This window comes from Hippocampus bargibanti, linkage group LG09 (genome assembly GCF_051943395.1).
Source record: "Hippocampus bargibanti isolate YZ-2025 linkage group LG09, ASM5194339v1, whole genome shotgun sequence".
NCBI lineage: Eukaryota > Metazoa > Chordata > Actinopteri > Syngnathiformes > Syngnathidae > Hippocampus > Hippocampus bargibanti.
Genome location: NC_142742.1, coordinates 424,423 through 448,156, shown reverse-complemented (window position 1 = coordinate 448,156; position 23,734 = coordinate 424,423). Strand labels below are relative to the sequence as shown.

General features: G+C 43.7%; 2 protein-coding genes across 3 annotated transcripts; one reads left to right on the top strand and one right to left on the bottom strand.

Annotated features, from left to right (window-relative positions):
* Window positions 1–693: 693 nt before the first annotated feature.
* Window positions 694–10,509, top strand: slc18b1 (solute carrier family 18 member B1). The gene is made up of 13 exons (XM_089004188.1): window positions 694–862; window positions 2,131–2,258; window positions 3,069–3,164; window positions 3,243–3,316; window positions 4,205–4,352; window positions 5,686–5,842; window positions 6,455–6,693; window positions 6,764–6,855; window positions 8,506–8,601; window positions 8,677–8,751; window positions 9,878–9,971; window positions 10,121–10,170; window positions 10,286–10,509. Exons 1-13 carry the CDS (start codon window positions 823–825, stop codon window positions 10,344–10,346), a joined length of 1,350 nt encoding a protein of 449 aa, XP_088860314.1. The 5' UTR covers window positions 694–822; the 3' UTR covers window positions 10,347–10,509.
* A 675-nt stretch (window positions 10,510–11,184) lies between these two features.
* ahi1 (Abelson helper integration site 1) lies at window positions 11,185–23,626 on the bottom strand. 2 transcript variants are annotated; one of them, XM_089004182.1, is made up of 24 exons: window positions 23,141–23,626; window positions 22,841–22,947; window positions 22,207–22,598; window positions 22,054–22,124; window positions 21,167–21,353; window positions 19,918–20,110; window positions 18,943–19,038; window positions 18,412–18,597; window positions 18,183–18,338; window positions 17,737–17,869; window positions 17,545–17,668; window positions 17,105–17,334; window positions 16,906–17,009; window positions 16,316–16,434; window positions 15,609–15,880; window positions 15,370–15,533; window positions 15,259–15,292; window positions 15,124–15,152; window positions 14,072–14,164; window positions 13,886–13,930; window positions 13,059–13,221; window positions 12,500–12,552; window positions 11,644–11,732; window positions 11,185–11,353 (listed from the first exon to the last, which is right to left on the bottom strand). In XM_089004182.1, exons 1-24 carry the CDS (start codon window positions 23,148–23,150, stop codon window positions 11,188–11,190), a joined length of 3,216 nt encoding a protein of 1,071 aa, XP_088860308.1. In that variant the 5' UTR covers window positions 23,151–23,626; the 3' UTR covers window positions 11,185–11,187. The 2 variants fall into 2 exon arrangements, with proteins under 2 accessions (XP_088860308.1, XP_088860309.1); XM_089004183.1 differs by lacking the exons at window positions 11,185–11,353; window positions 11,644–11,732; window positions 12,500–12,552; window positions 13,059–13,221; window positions 14,072–14,164 and having other exon boundaries at window positions 13,911–14,034.
* Between the last annotated feature and the right edge of the window lie 108 nt (window positions 23,627–23,734).

Below are 23,734 nucleotides of genomic sequence, written 5' to 3'. Positions count from 1 at the left end.
TATTGTGTGTTTGTTCATTGATACATTTGTATATTTATTTATTTACGCGTTTATATATTTAGTTGATGATTTGTTTGTATATTTATTCATTTATTTATTTTAATTGTTGATCTATTTATGTCTTATTTCTATTATTTAAGTGTCTATATATTTATTGATACATTTGTCCATGTTATTTTGATTTCCACACTTTTTAAAAAGTGGCCCATGATTGAATTTGTGAACTGTCATAGTCTATTGTTGAAAAGCATCATTTTATTTAAATAATTATATGTTACCATAACATGACACACAAATGCCAACTTTAAACTTCAAATATGAGCTCAGTTACCAATATATATTTTTGACGATTTGTTTTATCAATATTTATTATTATTTATTATGTTATTATATATTATTTTTTTATATTTTCTATATTTATGTATTATTATCTATTATGTTACATCCGGGTTGAGTGAACGCCGGTGCGTGTGGCTGCCGCTGCTCACCCGCAGAAAAAATACCCTGAGACTGTAAAGTGTCTTTGAGAGTTTTGAAAGGCGCTTATAAATTAAATGTATTATTATACTCCATAAAAATGCGCAAATTGCAAGCGTTAACTTTAAATTTGAAATTTCTATAAATAAGCTTTTAATTTGAAGGCGCCCCGGAAGCGGCTGCTGAGTCTGTCCTACGTTAAATCGGGGGAAGAAAAAAAAAAAAAAGATGTCCAGCAAGTGAACGTGGGCGCGTCTGCTTGCTCTTGCCAGCCAGTTGCCAGTTGCCAGTTGCTTTTGTTTGTCTTTTTGACGATCGAAACACTTGGGACACAAAGAAAGCAAAATGTCGGCCGAAGTGGAAGCGGAGGAACTTCCGCCACCAGGTCGGTTACTTTTGACCTCATCTGCAATTGAACAAGGAGCAACCGTGATTATGTGCACCGGGTACACTTGACGTTGGGGAGCCAATCCGGCGGTCTCCTTTCACCTTTTAGAATTCGTACAAACACACAAAAAAGTGGATGTTCGAGGGGGGAAACAGGTTCGAACTAAAATGACGTTGTTTATCTTCTTCGCGGTTTAAACTGCGCCCCGGTTTTCATTAAAAAAAAAAAAAAAAAAACCTCCGCTTACTCGCTGTTTTTATGGTCGGGTTTAAGATTACACGTCCCTCGCTATATCGCGGTTCACCTTTTGAGGTCTCAATATTCAGCAAATTATGTACGTAGCTAATTTTATAGCATTTTTTACTAGCCTCTACGATACAAAATGTTTGTAAATTCAGGATGAATTTGAACATTTTGAAAAGTTTGTCGATTCAGGGGAATTTAAAACCACCATACCCTCATTTTATATTTTAAATTTAGTTGTTGGATAAACGTTGTCACTTAATTTGGTCATCGATTGGTTGCCCAAAGTAATTTTAATAATAATAAAAAGAAGAATACATTTCATTTATAAGTGCCTTTCAAAACTGTCAAGGTCACTTTACAGTCAGTTTTTCTGTGGGTGAGCAGCGGCAGCCACACGCGCCAGCATTCACTCGACTGGAAAGCTAGCTAGCGAGCTAGTAGATGGCTAATAGCTAGCCATACAGCCAGCTGGCCAGTTAGATGGCTAATAGATAGCTAGCTAGCCAGCAAATTAATTTTGGTGATAAATATTTTTAGGGCAAAACAATTCTAGATACAGGTAACATCCAACTTACGACCGGGTTCCGTTCCGACCAAACGGTCGTAAGTCAAAAGGGTCGTAAGTTGAAATACATTCAAAATGTTGAATAGGGACTCGGTGTTAAATTACTTGCAAACGATGTGATTCGTACGCCATGTGGGCGGGCGGGCGTTAAGCGCGTTGAATTAAAATGAAAAAAAAAAAAAAAAAAAAGGGTCTGTTGTGGTCGTAAGTCGCGCCGGTCGTAAATTGGATGTTACTTGTATTTTGAGAATAAAGTTGTTGAGAAACAAGAAAATTTGATGTACGATTATATTCAATATGAAGGGTAAACGGCGTTCAATAAGATTCTATATTTGTTCAGTTTGTGATTGGTCAATTTAAAATTGTGGAATGTGATTTTTTTTTTTTTTTTGTCATAAAATAGTCCCAGAATAGTAAATCATATTTTTTTCTTCACTTTTTTGGGGGGAAAAAGAAGAGGAATTGAGGGAACCTCCATCAAGAATGACAAAGCAGCAGACCCTCACCTTGATCTCCATGGCGTCGGTCAATTTCAGCTCCATGATCTGCTACTCCATCCTGGGACCTTTCTTTCCTATCGAGGTACACATTTTTTCACACACAATCCTTTTTTGGGGGGGAATTCATTTGAATTATTTTTTGATATAGTCATACCTTGGCTTACGAACTTAATTGCTTCCCGTCTTTGGTTAATGCCACGTGATTGGTCAAGAACGCAGCAGTGAAGGGAGGTGGTTTAAACATTAAAGAGACAGGCAGACGACAGAGAGTGACAAAATGAATAGAAAACAGTGAAATTTGGACTAGTTTCAACTTTAATAGTTCAAAGGCAAAGTTTAGACTGCAAGGTTAAAATATCCCATCGATCAGGGTCCACAAATAACCCGCACAAGCCATTTTTACACTTGATGTAAAAAGCTATCAACCCGGCTAAACAGAACACAATTGCTGGGGAACTAGCTAAAATGATGGCAGAGAAAGCACCTCCAAGGGATCATTCCTCGAGATGGTGAAAGAAGAAGGCTACGTTCGTTCCTCATCACGTGTTTAATGCTGATGAAAGCGGCCACTCCATTCCATCAAGCCATCAAAGACCGTCACAATGGTCAATAAAACCATTTTATTATACAGTACAGTTTATTTCTTTCATTATAATACCATAGCACATTTATTATACACAAAGCAAAGTATATTATGTGTATGTGTTTAAGGCTCATTAGAAAGTAGAAAATGATGTTTTTTTTGGGGGACGTGGGAACGGATTATTCTCATTTTAATGGTTTCCTATGGGAAATTATTTTTTGGGATAGACACTTTTCGCTTTACACACTCTGTCTGGGAACCAATTAAGTTTGTAAGCCAAGGTATCGCTGTATTTTATTTTGCGCCCAGGCTGAAAAAAAAGGTGCTTCTCAGACAATGGTTGGTGTCATATTTGGCTGCTACGCCGTGAGCAATTTGATTGGCTCCTTGATCCTGGGCCGATATGTAAGTTACAGTATGACAACATGCATATGATTGGTCGCATACTTAATATGTCTTATTTTTCCTTCCCGCCTCTCTCAGATTGTTCAAATCGGTGCAAAAATGATGCTGATCCTGGGACTGTTCGTGTCGTCGGGTTGCACCGTTCTCTTTGGGTGACCACATCGTAATTTGGATCCATTTCAAACGCTTTTCTTGTTGTTGACCTGACCAAGATGGCGGCGCGACAATATTTTTAACTCATTCATTGCCATTCACAAATTTATTTGGGATTCGAAAAGCATGACAGTGGAGCGCCATTACCGAATTTGTTCAGGTTTTGGTTTTTCTTGCAAGGCGGGTGCTGATAAAGCGCTGGGCAGACCTGTGTTAGGGTTTTCAGGCGGGGTTAAGGTTTCAAATAAGGATTTGGGTGTTTATTAACTCATTCAATGCCATTCGGGAATTGAAAATATGACCGAATTAGTTCGGGTTTTGGTTTTTCATGTTTGTGTGCCGACAAAGCGCTGCTCAGACCTCTCGCAATGCTTTTTTCCCTTCCACAAGTAGGCAGAATTTCTCTTTTTTCCATGTTAGCGCTTGGTTACAGCTTCAGCTGCTGTTAAAGAGCTATATAAATCTATATGCATGTATGGTATTGTATCTTGTACATCCGCCCCCATTTCAAGCTCAGATAACCCCAGATCCATATAATTTAGGAATTAACTCATTTTTTCCCGATGAAAGAAGAGAGTCTAAGGTTTCTTACGCTATATTGACTGTTGATGTAGTCCTAAAACTCAACATTCTGTGAATCCTGGAATTGGAGTGACAATGACAAAAGCCCTGGCACTGGAGGGGACACATTTTTGCACATGGTCTGGCAGTGAACGAGTTAAGGTCCAGGGAGGTTTTGGGTTTTCCTCTTCAAAATCCTCCCAATTTAAAGCAATCAAACAAATTGATTTTTTTCATTATTATTTGTTGCCTCTGAGACCTTTGGCGCTCCCCAGGGCTCTGTTTGAGAACCACTGTCTTATCTAGGGATGGATTTCTCTTGGCAGGTTGCTGGACCGAGTCCCCGCCGGTACGGTTTTCATCACCTTGTGCATCATCGTGAGGTCCGTGGACGCGGTGGGCTTCGCCGCCGCCATGACTTCTTCCTTTGCGCTCTCGGCCAAAGTCTTCCCAAACAATGTGGCGACTGTTTTGGTGAGTGTGGGCGGCCCTTTGTCTTCATCCGGCATGTTGTTTACGCTGCGCCGTCACGAGCGCTAACGCTCGCCGTCGCATTCCCCCGATGCCTGCCGCGCAAGTGAGTGATAACAAGAATAAAAATAATCCATTTCATTTGTAAGCGCCTTTTAAAACTCTCAAGCTCACTTTACAGTCACAGGATCAGTTTTTCTGTAGGTGAGCAGCAGCAGCCACATGCGCCAGCGTTCTCTCAACCCGGAAGTAACTCAGAAGAAAGCTAGCTAACAGATAGCTAGACAGTTAGTTAACTAGCTAGCTAGCTACCCAGGTAGCTAATAAATAGCAAATGTGTTGAGACGACAATCGAGCGTTATGTCTCTGGTTTCGACACACCTTGTCGGGTCATCGTCAGCGTGGTCAAAGGTCGCCACAACACGGCTCCATAAAAAGGTTTGAATCCAGCAAGGGCGGCGGGTCTGATTTTGTCCCCTTTTCTTGACTCTTGACATTGTCCATTGTGTCCGCCACCGTCCGAGTGGTCATGTGGGAAAAGTATGTGAATGAATACGCCACAGTCAGCGAGCGGCGCCTCACCTCAGCCCTGCAAATATGTTGAGCTGCATTCCTTCAGCTATTACCTCACAAAAATCTTTATTGACGTTTTTTGGGTTCGCGTGAGCGAATTGAATTCATTCGCTGCCATTCCCGAATTCATTCGGAAATTGAAAATAGGACCATTCCTGAATTCGTTCGGGTTATGGTTTTTCATGTTTGTGTGCCGATAAAGCGCTGGCCAGACCTGTGCTAGGGTTTTAGGGCGGGGGTTAAGGTTTCAAATAAGGATTCGGGTGTTTATTAACTCATTCAATGCCATTCACGAATTTATTCGGGAATTGAAAATATGACCATTCCCGAATTTGTTTGGGTATTGGTTTTTATGTTTGTGTGCCGATAAAGTGCTGGCCAGACCTCTGGTAATGTTTTTCCCTTCCACAAGGGGGCAGCATTTCCTTTTTTTAAAAGCGCTATATAAACCAATAGGTATGTATTACATTGTATTTTGGACATCTGCCACCATTTCAAGCTCCGATAACTCCATACCCATATAACTTAGGAATTAACTTTTTTTCTGATGAAATACAATAGTCTAAGGTTTCTAATGCTGTATTGAATGTTGATGTCGTCCTAAAAGTCAATATTCTGTGGGTCCTGCAATTGGAGTGACAATGACAAAAACCCTGGCACCGGACTGGACACGTTTTTGCACATTGTCTGGCAGTGAATGAGTTTCGAAAGCGTACATTTAAAAATCGATGTGTATTTTTTTTCTTGATTGCTTTCCTTGCAGGGAAGTCTGGAAGTGTTTACGGGTCTGGGCCTGATCCTGGGACCGCCGGTGGGAGGCTGGTTCTACCAGTCCTTTGGATACGAGGTTCCCTTTATGGTGCTCGGTTGCTTCCTGTTGGTCATGGTGCCGCTCAACATCTACATCCTTCCGTCTATCGGTATAATACCTTCACACGTCGCGTTAGTTTTATTTTTGGGGCCAGCGAACTCGTCGGGTCTGATCCATATGGACTCGGGGCGGTGGGAAAACCTGGACGGCGACCTATCAAAGTCTTAAATAAGCCCATCCATCTACGCACTTTCTAGCATCACAAAATAAAATCCATTAGCTAGCTGTCTAGCTATTAGCTGTCTAGATGGCTGGCTGTAAGCTATCTATTAGCTATCCATTGGCTAGCTGTCTAGCTATTAGCTGTCTAGATGGCTGGCTGTAAGCTGTCTAGCTGGGTAGCTGTTGGCTATGTATTAGCTATTTATTTGTGATCTATTAGCTAGCTTTCTGAGTTACTTCGGGGTTGAGTGAACGCTGGCGCATGTGCCTGCCGCTGCTCACCCACAGAAAAACTTTATCCTGTGACTGTAAAGTGACCTTGAGAGTTTTGAAAGGCGCTTATAAATGAAATGTATGATTATTATGATTAAATCTAGCCATTTGTCAAAATGCGTCAAGTTTCCGTCCGGGCAGCAAAGTAGTCCAGCCTGATCATCCGACTTCGGGCAAGCCGTTTAGCCAGCTAACCCAGGAATCCTAACCGCCCGCCACTTCCCAGACGCCGTTTCCTCAAAGACGTCCTTCTTCAAACTTCTCAAGAACCTGAAAATCCTCCTGCTCTGCTACGTCATCTTCACCCTGAGTTCGGGTCTGGGCTTCCTGGACGCCACCTTGTCGCTGTACGCCGTGGAACAGTTCCACCTGTCCACCGGCTACGTGGGCCTGATCATGCTAGGTCTGTCCTTCCCGTACTCGTTGGGTTCTCCGTTGATGGGCTTCTTCACCGATAAATACCCTGTGAGTATGGGAAGCCATTTTTGTTTCTCGTGGGCCTTCTTTTTAAGCACGCTTTTTTTGTTCTCTTTAGGAATCCAGGAGCTGGTTCATGGTGATTGGCGGAGTGGCCACGGCGGCCGGTTTCCTCTTCCTGGGGCCCGTCCCTTTCCTTCACATCCCCAGGTACCTTCCCAAATTCCAACTCTCTTCATGAAACCATCCCTCATGGATATTTTCCGGAGCAAATTTACACGCAGGCATTTAGGAGCCATTATTCGTACAATGATTGCGCAGCAACACAACAAACAAATATCGCAATCCAGCGTGTTTCCTTTTGGATGAATAATTGTTAGCAAACTATCTAGCTAGCCGTTACCTGCGTCATTAATAATGGCCTTAACACTAGCTATGTCGCTATCTATTTGCTATCTGGCTGTCTAGCTAGCTAGCTCGCTATTAGCTATATGGAAAAAAAATCATTGGCACCGCCCTACCCACTCTCGGGGACTTGCACACTGCAAGAATCCAAACAAGGGCACGGAAAAATCCTACTGGACCCTCCGCACCCTGCCCACCACCTTTTCCAGCGACTCCCCTCAGGCAGGCACTACCGATCAATGTGCACCAAATCCAGCAGACATTCAAACAGCTTCTTCCCCCAAGCCATTAACTCTATAAACAGTAACCCAAACTGTATAGTGCCTCTTTGCAATGTTTCGATGATGATACTAGTGCAGCGTGTTGCACCGGAAACAAATTCCTTGTGTGTTCTACATACTTGGCAATAAAGATGATTCCGATGACTGTCTAGCTCTCTATCTAGCGATCTATTAGTTATCTACGTATTAGCTAGCTAACTTTCTATCTATTTGAGTTACTTCCCGGTTGAGTGAACACTGGCGCGTGTGGCTGCCGCTGCTCACCCACAGAAAAAACTTACCCTGTGACTGTAAAGCGACCTTGAGAGGCGCTTAGAAATGAAATGTATTATTATTATTATAAATTATAAGTATTATTATAAGCTTGACTCGCATTGTTAGCAAGCGTAGCTTGACCCCATCCATCGATTTTGATCTGATTAGCATACCAAACAGGAATGGGAGGTCACGAGCTAAACAAGATTATGCCAAATCCAGCTTGCAGAGAAAGTTTCTTGAAATGACCGCAAGCGACTTTTGTTTTCTTTCCGTCATTTACAATCATAGTATCACTAGCCGCTAGTCATAAGAGCATACTGGCCAGAGCTAGCACACTGTATCTGTGAGTAAACTTTCGTAAATTATGACAGTCAAGCTAGTTATAAAGCTACCTACATAGCTATCTATTTGCTATCTGTTAGTTACCTATTAGTTACCTGTTTGCTATCTATTAGCTATTTATTAGCGGTCTAGCTGGCTGGCTAGCTATCTAGCTAACTATGTATTAGCCATCTATTAGCTACCTACCTAGCTATCTCTTTGCTATCTGCTAGTTTTCTATTCGCTATCTATTAGCGCTCAAGCTGCTTGGCTATCTATCTAGCTACGTATCTATTATAATCATACATTTGATTTCTAGGCGCCTTTCAAAACTCTCAAGGACACTTTACAGTCACAAGGGATTTTTTTCTGCGGGTGAGCAGCGGCAGCCACACACGCCAGTGTTCACTCAACCCGGAAGTAACTCAAATAGATAGAAAGCTAGCTAGCTATCTAGCTAACTAGATAGTTAATATGTTTCCTCAAATAGCGAGCTAGCTAGCTATATTGCTTGAAAATGAAATGTATTATTATTGTTATTAATTTGTAATTGGCGTGACGTTTGATTGATGAGCAAAATGATCTGAATCGTCAGGCAACTGTGGCTGCTGGTGGTCATGCTGGGAGTGATCGGTTTTTCCCTGGCCATGACTGCCATCCCCATCTTCCCGGAGGTCATCACGTGCGCCTAGTCAGTCGCCCCGGCTTGGCAACCTTTCCGCCATTTTACACCGCCAAGGTTTTCACCCCACCCCCTTTCGTGCAGCGCCAACGGTTTTGAGGAGGGACTGAGCACTCTAGGAATGGTGTCGGGCTTATTCGGAGCCGTTTGGTCTATGGGGTGAGTCTTGGACGACTAGTCGGGTCTGATCTGGATGTTTGGGAAATTGTAATGAAAAAAAATGCACAAATGAATTGGGGGGGGTTAAACGTCACAATTCCTCACGTCTCCATTTATACAGTGCTACCTCGGCTTACGAACGCTTTAGATCCAACTTTTCACCCTACGAACATTAAATTCGCCAGAATATAATCTTGGCATACAAACTAGTTTTCGGCGGACGAACCAAACCACGCAGCGCCACGGTGGCTGGCGGACTAGTTTTCCACACACGCCCCAGTTTTAGTGCAGACGTGGTTTGTTATCGAGTGGAGTACTTTTGCTATAATAGGACCGAAAAAGACCCCGCCCCAGGCTAGTGTTCAGCCCAAGAGGACACAAAAGAACATGACGGTCGAGCATGAGAAGGAGATCATCGAGAAACACCAACGAGCGTCCCAGTAACAGTATGCTAAGTCGACCATTGCTACACGTGGCTAAGAGTGTTTCTGTGTTGTCTAAGCAACGGTCTCAGGCAATAGAAGAGGTTGAAAAACTTCTGTTGATTTGGAATAACGAAAATCAGCTAGCAGGGGACAGTGTGAGTGAGGGTATTATCGCCCAAAAAGCACGGCAACTTCACTAGGATATCATCAAGAGGCAACTACAGCAACCACCATCGCAAATGTAAATAAAACGACTATTCTACAGTACAGTTTATTTCTTTAATTACAATACAACACATTTATGATACATAAAATAAGAGGTATATTTTGTGTAGTGTGAAGGCTTATTTAGTAGAAAATGATGTTTTATGGGGACCCGGGAACGGATTATTCAATTTCTAATGGTTTCTTATTGGAGATAAATGTTTGGCAGATGAACTTTTGGCCTTGCACACACTTTCTGGGAACCAACTAAGTTCATGAGCTGAGGTATCACTGTATTATATTTATACAGAACCGACACAACAAACAGAATTTGATGTCTACATTCAATTTAAAAATCCGCATCATGAAAATATTCACAAAGCTTCAATTTTACACAGATGCCCGTTTAGTCAGCACACGAGTCGGGTAGGGGGGAAATTTGCGATATCAGTCAAAGGTGTTGTGAACCCCCCCGCCCTCCCCCCCCAAATTTCCAGGATGTTTTACGGGCCCACCATGGGCGGCGTCATCACACAGCGGCTGAGTTTCGAGTGGGCGTCGGCCATCCAAGGAGGGTTGGCCTTCCTGGGAGTAAGTTGAATCTTTTTTGTTGTTGTTTTCAAGTGAGTAGCCCCTCCCCCTTTTGTGAGTTGAGGAATTCCAAAGGTGGGGGGTATTTACGGGGGGGGCAAACAAATCTGCGGTGCGTTCAATGACTTCCTCCGTTGATGTGTTGTCAGGCTTTCCTGCTGGGGCTTTATTACGTCTCGCACCCGGCAAGCTCGCAAAGGTAAATAACACACTTTCTTTTTTGTTTTTACGTTTCTACAGAATGTGGCAAAATGTTTTTTTAAACTCTCCAAAATAAAATCTTGTTTTGCCGATCTTTTTTTCTTTTTTTCCAGGCTTCCCGAAAAGAGACAACAAATGGATGAAAGCCGTCCACTCTTGGAAGAATCCCAGTAATTTAAAAAAAAGAAAATAAAAAACAAACTTGAGTATTTGTAAAATACTCAATAAAGGTACTTCCTTTCTGTTTATCAGCAAATGAATGTCACACCAGAACCATTATTTTGCCTTCCCTTTCTTTTATAAATAAATGTGTACATATGTAAATGCCAAAAAGTAATCCGGCTCCTTTGGACTTTTTTGGACAGGACGTCAAAAAAATAAAATACAAATATCGGTTGTCGGAATACTTTCTGGATGCAGACAAAAGTAACTCAAATGATACTCAAAAGTTTAACACTGTCTTGTATTAAAAAAAAAAAAATCAACACTCGGAGATAAATTGAAATTGAGAATATTTTTGGGACGTCTGTAATACACGGGTATAACGCAACCCTCAAAGTGGTGCGTTTTGGGACGTTTAGCAACTTATTGTATTTAGCATCAAATATATATATATATATATATATATATATATATATATATATATATATATATATATATATATATATATATTAATTTTTTAATTTGATATTTTTTTTAGATGCTAAACTTCATATCAAAAAGAAAAAAATGTATATATCAATAAATATTTTTTTTTCAATGTTAAACTTCATAGCACATGGCTAACGACTCGCGTGAAAATCATTGACCGTTCAATTAGCTGTGTACACAGAAGTGTACACAAATTCATTTTAGTATTATGACATATTTGGTTCACTTCTAAAAGTTTAAAAATGCAAACATTATTCCCTCAAGAGGGAAAAAATGGTGTAAAAAATATTATAAAATAAAAATCTGTATAAAAAGTGATTGTCCTGAGCCCCCCCCCCCCCCCCCCCAAAAAAAACAAGTACCGTCATGGTTGCTTGTTGAGGGGTCTCTTCGGAAGGGGACGGCGAGCGGGTGGGATTTTGACTGCCGACTCTCTTCCGACGTCCGCTTTGGGAAACGTGTCCTGAGACGTCACAGGCAATGGCGGCGGCGGCGGTCGCCTCTTTTTCACTTTCTTTTTCTTTTCAAGTCTGGATCGAGAGGAAAATGTACAAATGAGTCGGAGCAGGCCACGATGGAATGCTTTGTATTTTTCAGCTAGCTATTTGCTATCTGTCTGGCCCGCTGGATAGCTATTTAGCTGACTAGCTATTAGCTAGATGGCTTGCTTATTTGAGTTATTCCTGGTTGAGTGAACGCAGGCGCGTGTGTGTGTGTGGCTGCCGCTGCTCACCCACCGGAAAACCTATCCTGTGACCTTGAACGTTTTGAAAGGCACTTATTATTGTTCTTAAACTCAAATCAAATAACGGTGACTTACTTGGCTTGCATCAAGTCGGGCTCCGTGTCGGTGACGGGGGGCTGAGTGAGCAACCGCGCTTCCCCAGGAGGTGTCGTTGCGGAGGAAATCTTGGGAATTGCACAGGACGACATTTGTTAACGGGGAAGTTTTATTTTGAAAGGTTGCCGACTGTCTTCATTTTAGGGATGGAAAAAGTGAAACCTTTTCACGTACACACAACCGATAAAAAAAGAAAAATCTGCATTTTATTGATATCTTTTTAACTACAGTAATACCTCGGCTTGTAAACGCTTTAACTCACCAACTTTCTGCCTTACGAATATTACATTTGCGAGAATATAATCTTGGCATACAAACTAGTTTTCGGCAGAAGAACCAAACCACACGGCGCCACGGTGGCTGGCGGACTAGTTTTCCATACCCCCTTTGAGTGCAGACGTGGAGTACTTTTACAATTATGCGAGCGAAAAAGACCCCACCACAGGCTAGTGTGAAGGCGAAGAGGACAATTACAGTCGAGCAAAAGAAGGAGATCATCGAGAAACACCAACGAGGTGTGCGTTTGTGTGACTTCGCGTCCCAGTAGTACTATGCTAAGTCCACCATTGCTACGTTTTGCTAAAGGTGTTTCTGTGTTGTCTAAGCAATGGTCTCAGGCAATAGAAGAGGTTGAAAAACTTCTGTTGATTTGGATGCTAGCAGGGGACAATAGGTGAGGGTATTATTGCTGAGCAAGCACGGCAACTTCACTTGTGGCTACCCCGTATGACCTCTCCGAGGATGCCGCAAAGGCGGCGGGGGTGAAGGAGGGGTAAGTTTGAAAATGATTCAACATCAATGGAACATAACAAAGCACACAGTGATATCAACTCACCCTGGTCGAGGTCATCCTCTCAACGTCCGCCGCCGCCTCTTCGCCGGGATCTCCTACAAACGCAAATCGGCTCAGTACGTCGCCATGAAGAGGGATCGGCATTAAAAAAATACCATACATGGTTCCATGCACGGCCAACATTTGATTTTCTTTAGAGGCTAAACTTCATAGCACGTGCCTAACAACTAGCGTGATCATCATTGACTGTTCAATTACCGTATTTCCTGAATGGAATGGATGTGCATTATGGGCGACCTCAGGTGACGTATGGGATGCTCATTGAGTTAATGACATCTACTGTAACGGATATAATGACCATCATGTCAATGCTAATTTCAGTTAGCCCATCAATAGCGTTTCACATTATTATGCTAGCACGAAGCTAGCAGCCGTTCCTTGAAATGTGTTGAAATGGTGCGGTGTGATTTATTATTATGATTATCATTATTATTATTATTTTTTTTTCATGGCCACTTTGTATCGCGGACCTGTCGTGGTCACTACTACGCAAGCTAGCACGCGCAATCAACGAGGGGATTCACCGCAATAGTCAACATACTCGGATCGGCGACGTAGGCGGCGAGAAAGTAGCCCTGCTGCCCGTCTGCCAGGCTCCCGAACCACCAACTGTCGTTATCCTTGTACAGCACGCGGATTTCGTCGCCGCGGCGCAACGTCAGCTCGTCCGAGCGGCTGGCCGTGTAGTCGAACAGCGACATCACCTGCCAGAAAGAGCGGCGTGGAAGGTGATCACAAGCCGAACAAAAACAATAATAATAATACATGTCATTTCTAAGCGTCTTTCAAAACTCTCAAGGTCACTTTTCAGTCACAGGATCAGTTTTTCTGCAGGTGAGCAGCGGCAGCCACATGCCCCAGCGTTCACTCAACCTGGAAGTAACTCAAATAGATAGAAAGTGAGCTAGCTAGCCAATCAATAATAATAATACATTTCATTTCTAAGCGCCTTTCAAAACTCTCAAGGTCACTACAGTCACAGGATATGTTTTTTCTGTGGGTGAGCAGCGGCAGACACACGCGCCAGCGTTCACTTAAACCCAAAGTAACACAAATAGATAGAAAGCTAGCTAGCTAGGAAATAGATAGCTAATAGCTAGCGAATAGATAGCAAATAGCAAGCGGCAAATAGATAGCTATTAGCCAGCTAACAGATAGCCATGAGCCAGCGAATAGATAGCCACTGGCCAGGGAATAGATAGCCATTAGCCAGAAAATAGATAGCTATTAGTACTTGAGACTCCAACAGATACCTAGCTGGATAGCCAGCCATTTGGATAGTGAATAGACAGCTAGCCAGATAGCTAGATAACCAGCCAGATAGCTAAAAAATGTCATGTAAATAAGAAGTCGCAATGGACGCTTTACCACGTGGTGAGAGGAGTCCGCGGGAGGGTCGTAGCTCGGAGACGACTGTGGGTGACAAATGTCAAGCCGGTAAGTGACAGCCGGGTGTAGGATGTCAAATAAACGTTGCTGGTTGTCGATCAACGACAGCTGGATGTGACATCAACCACCTGACAGAGAGATTTCATGAAAATGTGGCTTCCTCACCGCCTGAAGCCTGAACGACGACGTTCCCTTCCGATGCAGCCCGACCGGACTGAACCCGCCCACGATAGGAGGGAGGGAGGCGTTGGATTTGATCTAAGGGCGGAAGGGAGGAGTTACTCTTTTCCAACAGGTTTCTGGAACGGATTATGGTCGAAAACCCAGGTTGGACTGTATTTCAATTCACATTGTTAATCAGCCTCTTCTAGAACTCATTGGCTGCCATTTATTCGGGAATTGAAAAGCATGACGTGGAGCGCCATTCCCGAATGTTTTCGGGTTTTGATTTTTCATGCTTGGGTGCCGCTAAAGCGCTGGTCAGACGTCTGGCAATGTTTTTCCCTCCCACAAGGGGGCAGCATTTGCCTCTTGTTCCATATTCAGCTGTTTTTAAAGCACTATATTAACATGTCTATTAACAGGTAACATCCAACATTCCGTTCCGACCAAACAGTCGTAAGTCGAAATGGTCGTAAGTGGAAATCCATGCAAAAGATTTGGAGGCTAAATGACTGGCAAACACCCCCCTGTAGTGCCATCACACGGTCGATTGCTGTGCGAGAGTGGCATGCTGGCTGGCCAAAATTGTTGTACGCGTTACAGGCCTGCTAGCGCGTTGTGGTGCCAGGCGTAGAATTCTTTTCTTTTTTTTTAAATAGGGTCTGGAGGTCATGGTCGTAAGTACCGGGCTGGTCGTAAGTCGGATGTTACCTGTATATATGTATTGTATTTTGTACAGCCGCCCCCATTTCAAGATCAGATAACTTCCAGGTCCACTTCACTTGGGCATTCATTTTTATTTTTTCTGATGAAAGAAGAGAGTCTGAGTTTTCTTATGCTGCATTGAATGCGTATGTCGTCCTAAAACTCAATATTTTGTGAGTCCTGCAATTTAAATGAAAGCGACAAAAACCCTGGCACTGGAATGGACATACTGTATTTTTTGCACATCGTCTGGCAGAGAACAAGTTAAATTTGTGACAAGGCCGGTAAATGGAGAGTATGGGCTAGCCTTCAGAATGCATTACATCAAGTCAAAAATGAAAAACACGTACCGTGCTGACGTCTGCAAACAGGCCCCTTCCTGTCACGTGGAATACAAAAGAAAACAATTGACTCATTAAAAAAATGGCTCAAAGCAAAGGAAAAATGGCTTGAATAATTTTGCCGACCACCGGAGGAAGCAGTACCTGGTTCCAAAGACAAAGACCCGCCATGTGGATCCTTCAAATAAAAATAAAAAAATCAACAACATTATAAGTCGAAAAGGCGACTTAAGAGGCTGCGCCGTGTCTATTTACAAGGACGGAATCCATTTGCTCTTTGACTCGTTGCATTTTCAACGCCAGCCTGGTCGCTTGGCTCAGTTGTTCCATCGGGGGGGAATCCGGAGCGGCCTGAACCGGTTCGGGCGCGTTTGACGGCGGCTGGAGCTCCTTCATACCGAGCGCGTCCAATTGGGACACTGGTGGGAAAAAAAGCACAAAATAAAAGCTTGAGGGGGGTGGGGGGAGTCAAAATGGAGTGATTTGATTTCTACCTTTGCGATCATGCAGGTAAAGTTGTATGGGCTGGCTCTCCCCGAAGGCGCAGAAGGCCACCATGTTCTCGTGCGGGTGGAACGAAACGCCGCACAAGGCCGAGCTGTAGCAGAGCTCCGAGTACACCGCCACCTGGTCGCCGGATTCGGCGTTCCAAACGTACGCCATGCCGTCCTCGCTGCCGGAGAAGATGAAACTGCCGCACGGCGTGAAGGTGCTGCTGAGTCTCTCTCGCTGGTTGGTGGCTCCCGTGTACTTTTTCATGGACATGCTGACAAGACAAAACATCGATGGAAAAGTGGCATTTTCAGGAAAATGGAGCAATTGGGGTATGTTGGTCTTTCCTGGAAAATCTGGCATTGGTATCAGTACATGGTGTTGTTACATGGTATCCGTACATAGTATCGGTACATGGCGTCGCTCCATGGTATTGGTACATTGTGTCTGTACATGGTATGGGTACATGGTATCGGACCCCCGAGAGGAAAGCGTAACAACAATGTGGCCCGCGGCAAAAAATGACTTTGACACCCTCGATCTACGTAGTCTAATTGAAAACTACGATAACAATACCCTTGATGTTAACAACTACTGAAGAAAAAAAGAAATGATCATGTGTGGTGGTCATTGTAAATTTGGAGGAAAAAAATCCCCTTGTGATCAAGCCTTGTCTCAAGTATGGGTTCTCTTCACTTCGGGGTCTTACACTCTCAGATCCAAGCTCCTGAGGACGTTGTCTTTGGCATGAATGAGGAGGCAGCGCCCTGTCGGATGCACCTGCAGCATGTTGATGGCGACACCCTTCAGGTCGGCCTCGGTGTGAATCTAAAATGCAAACAGGAAGCGTTCGGTCCAAGTCGGCTTCGGCAATTCAATGATTGGTATCCATTTTGGAAAGGATTTGGAATGGATGCTATTTTTGTCCCTTCTTTGCGGATGTGCAGACAACGTTGCAAGAAACAGAGGAGCTCCAAAAGGAAATATGTCTTCTTTTATTATTTTTGCATCAGCTGTTAAGAAAAAATAATTACCAGAAAAAAAAATCTGGATCTTTTATATCAGTCGGAAAAAAATGCTTAGAAATCAAGCTTAAAAGAACAACAAAAAAAAGCAAAAGTTGTTTTGAATAATGCCATTGTTATGTTTTGTTATAGGCAAAAAAAAAGGGTTAAAAAAAACAATTAGACTCTGATTTTTTTTTGTGTGTACAGTGATACCTTGGCTCACGAACGCTTTAGCTAACAAGCTTTTTGCCTTACGAACATTAAATTCGCGAGAATATAATCTTGGCGTTACCTTCTCAGCACACCAGCGAAGCCAAGGCTGCTGCTCGCCGTCGCCGAGCGAAGTCTTCCACACGATGACACTTCCCACGCTATCCGCCGAAAACATCCTGTCTCCTGATGTTTTTGAGCAAAACCAACAGCGTTCAGGGTCCAAACCGCTAACGGCTAACCCGATTGAACGTTTCAAGTCAGGGTGCAACTCTCGCCACCTTGCGCGTCAAAGCAAATGGAGTTGACGAAACCGCCGTGGGCCTCGAACTCGCGCAGGAGCAGGCCGTTGACGTCTTCCACGTCCAGCCGCCACGCTCGCAGGACGCCGTCGTAGCCGCCGCTGATCACCAGGTGCTGCGCCGACGGGTGGTACCGGGCCGAGTACACGAACGAAGGGTGCGGCAGAACTTTACGCGCCGTCGGGTGGAACTCCTCTACGTCCCACTCCCTGAAAACGAGGAAATAGGATCAAAAGGTGTACGATTTATATAATATAACTCATTTATTTTCAAGACTTCAAGATGGTGTCAGGTCATATCAAAGTCGGCCCTCAAATAAATGTAATGCTTCAATTCGCTTGCGGCGTTTCCTGCACTTGAACAGAAAGACACTTGACTGAAAATAAATAAATACATAAATTCCAACGTAAGCGTCGCACCTGACGGTTCCGTCGGACGAGACGGACAAGAGACGTCGGTCGTCAGCGGACCAGCAGAGTTCGTAGACGATTTTAAGATGGCCGCTGAAGGCAGCCACGGCTTTCCCGGAGGGAATCTCAAACACTGCAACATAAACGAAAAGGTACGGGAAGCCGCCCGGGACGTTTTAACGCCACGTGTCACTCGCTCACCTACGACGGGGAACAAATCTCTGTCGGCGCAAGCGGTGGCGAGAAGCGTCCCGGCGTGGGAGAAGAGCACCGCCAGGCAGCCCATTTGACCGCCGCGGAAGGCCAGCGTGGGCTTGTTGGGAATCCGACACACCTTGGGACGACAAAGAAGAGACGCACGCCAAAGTCACATTGCAAGACCTTCTTAGATGGAGAAAGACAGACAGACAGAGAGAGAGAGAGGGAGAGAGAGAGAGAGACAAAGATAGAGGGAGAGAGAGGGGGGAGGAAGAGAGAGAGAACAGAGAAAAAGAGAGTGACAAAGAGAGAGAGAGTGATTGTGTTTGTCTTAAAAAAAAACCAGCACATGTCTCGGCAATGAAAAAAAGAAGCAAAAACAATGAAAGCGGCGCCTTTTGAGAGCGCGCGGCGCCACATGGTTGAGACGGACGGACGGACGGCCGGACCTGTCCGGGGATTCTGCTCCACTTGAAGACGGGAGCGCTGTTCCCTCGGCCGTGCGGCGTGGACGTCCTTTTGGCGAGCACGTCCTGCAGCTCGCCGTAGGAGGCGCTGCCGCGCTCCTCCTGCAACGCCATCATGGAACGCGTGCTGGGGTCCACCTGAACGCGTGTCAAAAAGACAGGTCACCAAAATGGAGGCGCGCCTCGGCCATTTTGTCCTCTTTTGACTCACGCGCTGAGGTAGTCTGATGCCTTTCACCGTCACGTAGAGGGTGGCCGCGTATTTGAGGCGCGGGTGATGCCGCCACCACTCCAACACTTCCACGGCGCCAGCTTGGCGCTTGGCCGACGCCGGCGGGCAGAAGAGCTGCAGGCGGATTTTGCTCCCCGTGTTCAGGATGCCGTTGGCGCCCACCGGCTGAAGGGTTCAAAACATCAAAGAAGAACAAGAAGAATCAAAAAAAAAAAGAAAAAAAAAGCCAACAACAAATACTCCATTTCTATTCAATAAAAAAATAATACAATAAAAAATTCTAATTTGTTTCATTGGAAATGCAAACTTACTTTTCTACTGTTTAGTTATTTATTTATATATTTATAAGAATCATAATAATAATAATAACAGTAAGAATTTTAAAAATATTGCACTGTTATTTATTGAAGGTGTGCCTTATATATGGAAAAAGTTTAAAAAGACACCATTTATTGGGGGTTCGAAAATAGGGTAAAAATCAACTTTCCAAAACTAAATTGCAGAAAATACCTTGAGGAAAGCCCACGCAATCTTTCTGAATCCTCGTTCAGGGATGGCAACGTCAACGTTGGCTTTGGCTTCCTCCATCGTAAGAAAATCCAGAATCTTGGAAGGAAGGAATGGTTATTGAGTGGAGACAAGAACAAAAAAAGGCTTTAAAGGACAACCAACACCATTTTCATACCAAAAACGTTTGAGAGCATCTCAAGTAGCCAAAACACGCAGGCTGATATTTTCAGCCAAATGCAAAACACCAATAAAGTGTCCCAAAACTGCCACAAAATGAGCTCCAAACTGGGTAGATTCAGAAAGTCCCGCCCCCTTGTTGGTGACGTCACGCCAGGATACTCCTTCACAAACTGCCTTGCTCCAGAATCAAAACAATGGCTTCAGAGAGTTCCGATTGGGAAAAAGATCCTTTCTTGTTACTTATCCAGTTATGAATATGATTCAAATAGTTTCCGAAGAGGAAAGCATAAATGTTTGCAATTGATTCAAGAAGTCCTTCCGAATTAATTTGGGCCTCCTGGACTCCAATGTAGCACCCAGAAAATGCACAAGATGGCGCACAAGCTCCGTTGGAAATGGGCTGATTTGTCCGCTGGGAATTGGTGTCAACTTACACCTTCTTTATGCGTGCTACCGCCATTGGCTGCGACACACAACGATTCACCATCGCGTTATTGATGTCGCTGTAATTTCGCCATCAAGACGGTGTTTTCAGATGAAAAAAGTACTCAACATGCATTGTGTGTCGCTTTCTCGATCAGGGGCGTTCCCTCCGTGACGTCACTTCGGGCATCGTCATCAACTCGAAAACAAGACTTCCTGAATATTAAGTGGTATGCTATGTAGCTATATGCGGTAGAATTTTCGACAAATGCGCTCAGTAGAAGTCATTTGAAGTCATTTTACAAATTACGGACACAACTTGTCCGGCGGTGTCGGTTGTCCTTTAATGTTTTTTTTTTTTGTGAGCGTCACCTCAAAGAAGAGGACGACTTTTGGGCTGTGGGGATCCCGTCGGACAAAATGCGCAAAGGGTTCGTTGAAGATGATCTGCTCCTTCCACTCGGGGACGACCGATTTATTCTTCTTGAAGTCAAATGGCTGCGTCATGATGGGAAGGATGTGCTCCACCGTGTCCCGCTCGTAAAACGACGACACGGGCCGATGGCTGAAATGACAACAGGGTGACATGTACCATCGTGGTCTAATAGCTATCTATTGGCTGGCTAGCTAGCTAGCTTTCTATCTATTTGAGTTACTTCCGGGTTGAGTGAAGGCTGGCGCGTGTGGCTGCCGCTGCTTACCCACGGAATAACTTATCCTGTAACTGTAAAGAGACCTTGAGAGTTTGGAAAGGTGCTTAGAAATGATATGTATTATTATTAATTTATTTTTTTTTTATTATATTATTCTTTTGCTTTGGGCTTTTCCCTTCAAGGGGTCGCCACAGCAAATCAGTGTTCTCCATCTTCAGAGGTTTTATTTGCATGTTTATTTTGGCCAAGCTTTTGGATTGGATTGGATTTGCCTTTATTAGTCTCACGGTTTTACGTCGGATGCCCTTACTGACACAACCCTTTGTATTCATCCGGGCTTGGGACCGGCACAAGAAGACTTATGTCCCTTTGTGGCTACAGAACATACTATTATTATTATTATTATTACAGTAAAGTCTCGTTATATCGATATCGGATATATCGATAGTCCCGGTTATATCGATATTTTTTCGGACTCCCTTGGATATCGATATAACGAGACTTTACTGTATTATTATTATTATTATTATTATTATTATTACAAAAGGGAAATGCTGCCGCCTTGTGGAATAGACAAAACATTGCCAGAGGTCTGACTATGGATGTACCGGCACCCTTTGCAAGAAAAACTAAAACCCGAAAAAATTCGGGAATGGCGCTCAAGGGCACACTTTTCAATTACCGAATAAATTCGGGAATGGCAGCGAATGAGCTAATAAATAACACATTTTTTAAATTTGAAGTCAAAAATAAAGACTGTTATTATGGTTTCCATACGACAATTTGATATTTTAGTTCAGACTCTAGCAAGCATGGTGGAATTCCACAAATTTGATTGACAATCATGGGCCCAATAAAACGATGTGGTGGGCGAGATTTGGCCCCCGGGCCTTGACTTTGACACCTGCAGTTTAGAGGAATGATTGATTGACGCGCCATATCCTTGACTCAACGGGACCCTTCCTTACCTGTCTTCCTTCTTGACGTACTGTCCCGTCATTTCATCCACCACGTGGACCTTCACCATGGGATGCGAGACGCGTAAATCCGTCTTCAGGCAATCCGTCCGGTGCACGTAGACCCCCAGCACCAGGCCGTCGTTTTCATCCACATCAGGTTTCTTCGCCCCCTCGGTGGCGTTCCCTTCCTGGGCCGCTAAAGAAAATTACATCAAAATCGGGGAAAATAATTTTGGCAAAGGTCAAAATATTAGGAACACACACGGTTCTAAGGGTGTTTCTGTGTTTTCTAAGCAACGGTCTCAGGCAATAGAAGAGGTTGAAAAACTTCTGTTGATTTGGATGAACCTAAAGCATCTAGCAGGGGACAGTGTGAGTGAGGGTCGAGAAAGCACAGCAACTTCACTCGGATATCATCAAGAGGCAACTACATCAACGGCCATCACAAAGGCCAATAAAATGACTTGATTTTACAGTACAGTTTATTTCTTTAATTATAATACCATAGCACATTTATTATACATAAAATAAGGTCTATTTTGTGTAGTTTGAAGGCTTATTTAGGAGAAAATTATGTTTTATGGGGACCTGGAAACGGATTATTCTCATTTTCAATGGTTTCCTATGGGAAAAAAGTGTTTGGCAGATGAACTTTTCGCCTTACACACACTTTCTGGGAACCAATTAAGGCCATAATCCGAGGTATCACTGTGTATCATAATAATCTGCTTTTTGGTCAGAATTTGGTGTTTTGGGGAAAAATTGACCATTTTGCTGCTGATTAGTTAAGAATTTGAAAAGAGAAATAGAAGAATAGAAAGAATAATTTGGTGTTTATATTTTTATTAAACAAAATACAAAAACACAAATCTTTGTTAAAAATATATATCATTTACTTGACTTTGTCTTGTTCTTCTTCCTCTCCTTGAAGTCACTCTCCACATCCCCGTCCTGGTCATGATCCTTTCTGGACAGAAGCTCAATCAATCAAACAAATATCAATCGAGACAAATGAATCAAAATAAAATAGTAAAAAAAAAAAAACTCACTCAAAATCCGACTCGGTGGCGGCAGATTTCAGTTTCTTCTTCTTTTTCTTCTTCGTCAAGTCCTCGGTATCTTGCGGCTCTTCAGTTTCTGGCGCCATCTGCTGCTGGTACTCCCGCAGCAGGTCGTCGCCGTCTTTGTCGTCATCTCCCTCGGCGTCCTCTTTCCGTTTGCTTTTCTTACTCGAGCGTCTCGACTCTTGCTGTACGCCGTTGGCTTGCGAATGGGCGACATTGTCGGGCAAAGGCCGGCCGGGAAGCTCCCTCTTCGTCTTCTTCTTGGCTTTCCATGGCGGAGTATCCTCTTCGTTGTGAACGTAGGTGGCTGTTTCGTGTTTGTTGTCGTCATCGCACTGGGTGTCCTCCTTGAGATGGAGGTTCTTCAGAGTCTGAAGCTGAAGAGGAGGAAAATCATTTTGAGGAGCATTTTCTGGAAGAATAAACTGCAAAAGTTAGCGGGAGAAAAACATTGAATCAAAGTTGGATGTTTCAACAAATTGAAGGAGGTTCACTTTTTTTTTACACTAGCGTGACAGTGACTGTCCGGAGGTCTCCCAGTAGGTTTCGACTGAATCGAATGGGAAGCAGGCCATACGTTGTGCAAAGAGCAGACAAATACGCGAGGAATAAGCCTTACCACAATGCTCTCGTTATTTTCGGGGGTTTTCTTCTTGGACTTTTTTTTCTTTGGCTTCTCAAATGTATCTTCCAGTCCGTCCTGGGTCGCCGTCCAGGTACTCCCACCTGTAATGGTCAACATAGCACACAAACAGCGACTGGAAAAGGCTGCAAAGTCAATCAATGGACGAATAGGGTGACTCTAAATGGCAATCACCTGACGCTTTATTTGGTTACCAAGCAACGGAGCAATTCTGGGATGTTAATATGGACTCCGATTTTTATATAAACTTACAATACAAACAAACAATAAACTTACCTGCAGGCATTCCCAAAGTCTGTCATTTAGCTATCTACGTTAGCATGCTAACGTAGCCAGCTTTGCCGGGAGTGACGTCAAACGCCAAGTCAAAAGCTGGACCCTTTTTGGCGCCTAAACGACCTGTCGCTCAACTGACCGGCTGACGTCCAAAGCCGCTCAGAAATACACGACGGATATTTATAATAACCATGACAAAATGCTCAACGAAGGAAAATCGGCTTGCGGAAATAACTGCCCGTTGTTCACTTTAGTGATTTTTGGGTTCAGTGGAATCAATCAGTGCACCGCACAGTTGACCGTCACCGAGTTAGTTTACGTTCTAGTTTCTCTTTTCCCGCCCGTACACACTTCCGCACCACCGATTATTTCTTTATCGGCTTGACTTTCCGACGCTTACCGCGCTCTACGTGTGGTTTATTCGGCTAAAAGAAGCGCGACTTCACAGGCAAAACACTCCAGCGTTGACATGGCTGCGCGAGCGACGCCTTCCCTTTCTTCTTCGTTTTCGGTTTCCCCCGTTGACTCCTCACCCCTCCTTCTGTGGCGCTGCCCCCAGCAGGCATATAACGGTAACTACAATCCTACCAAAAC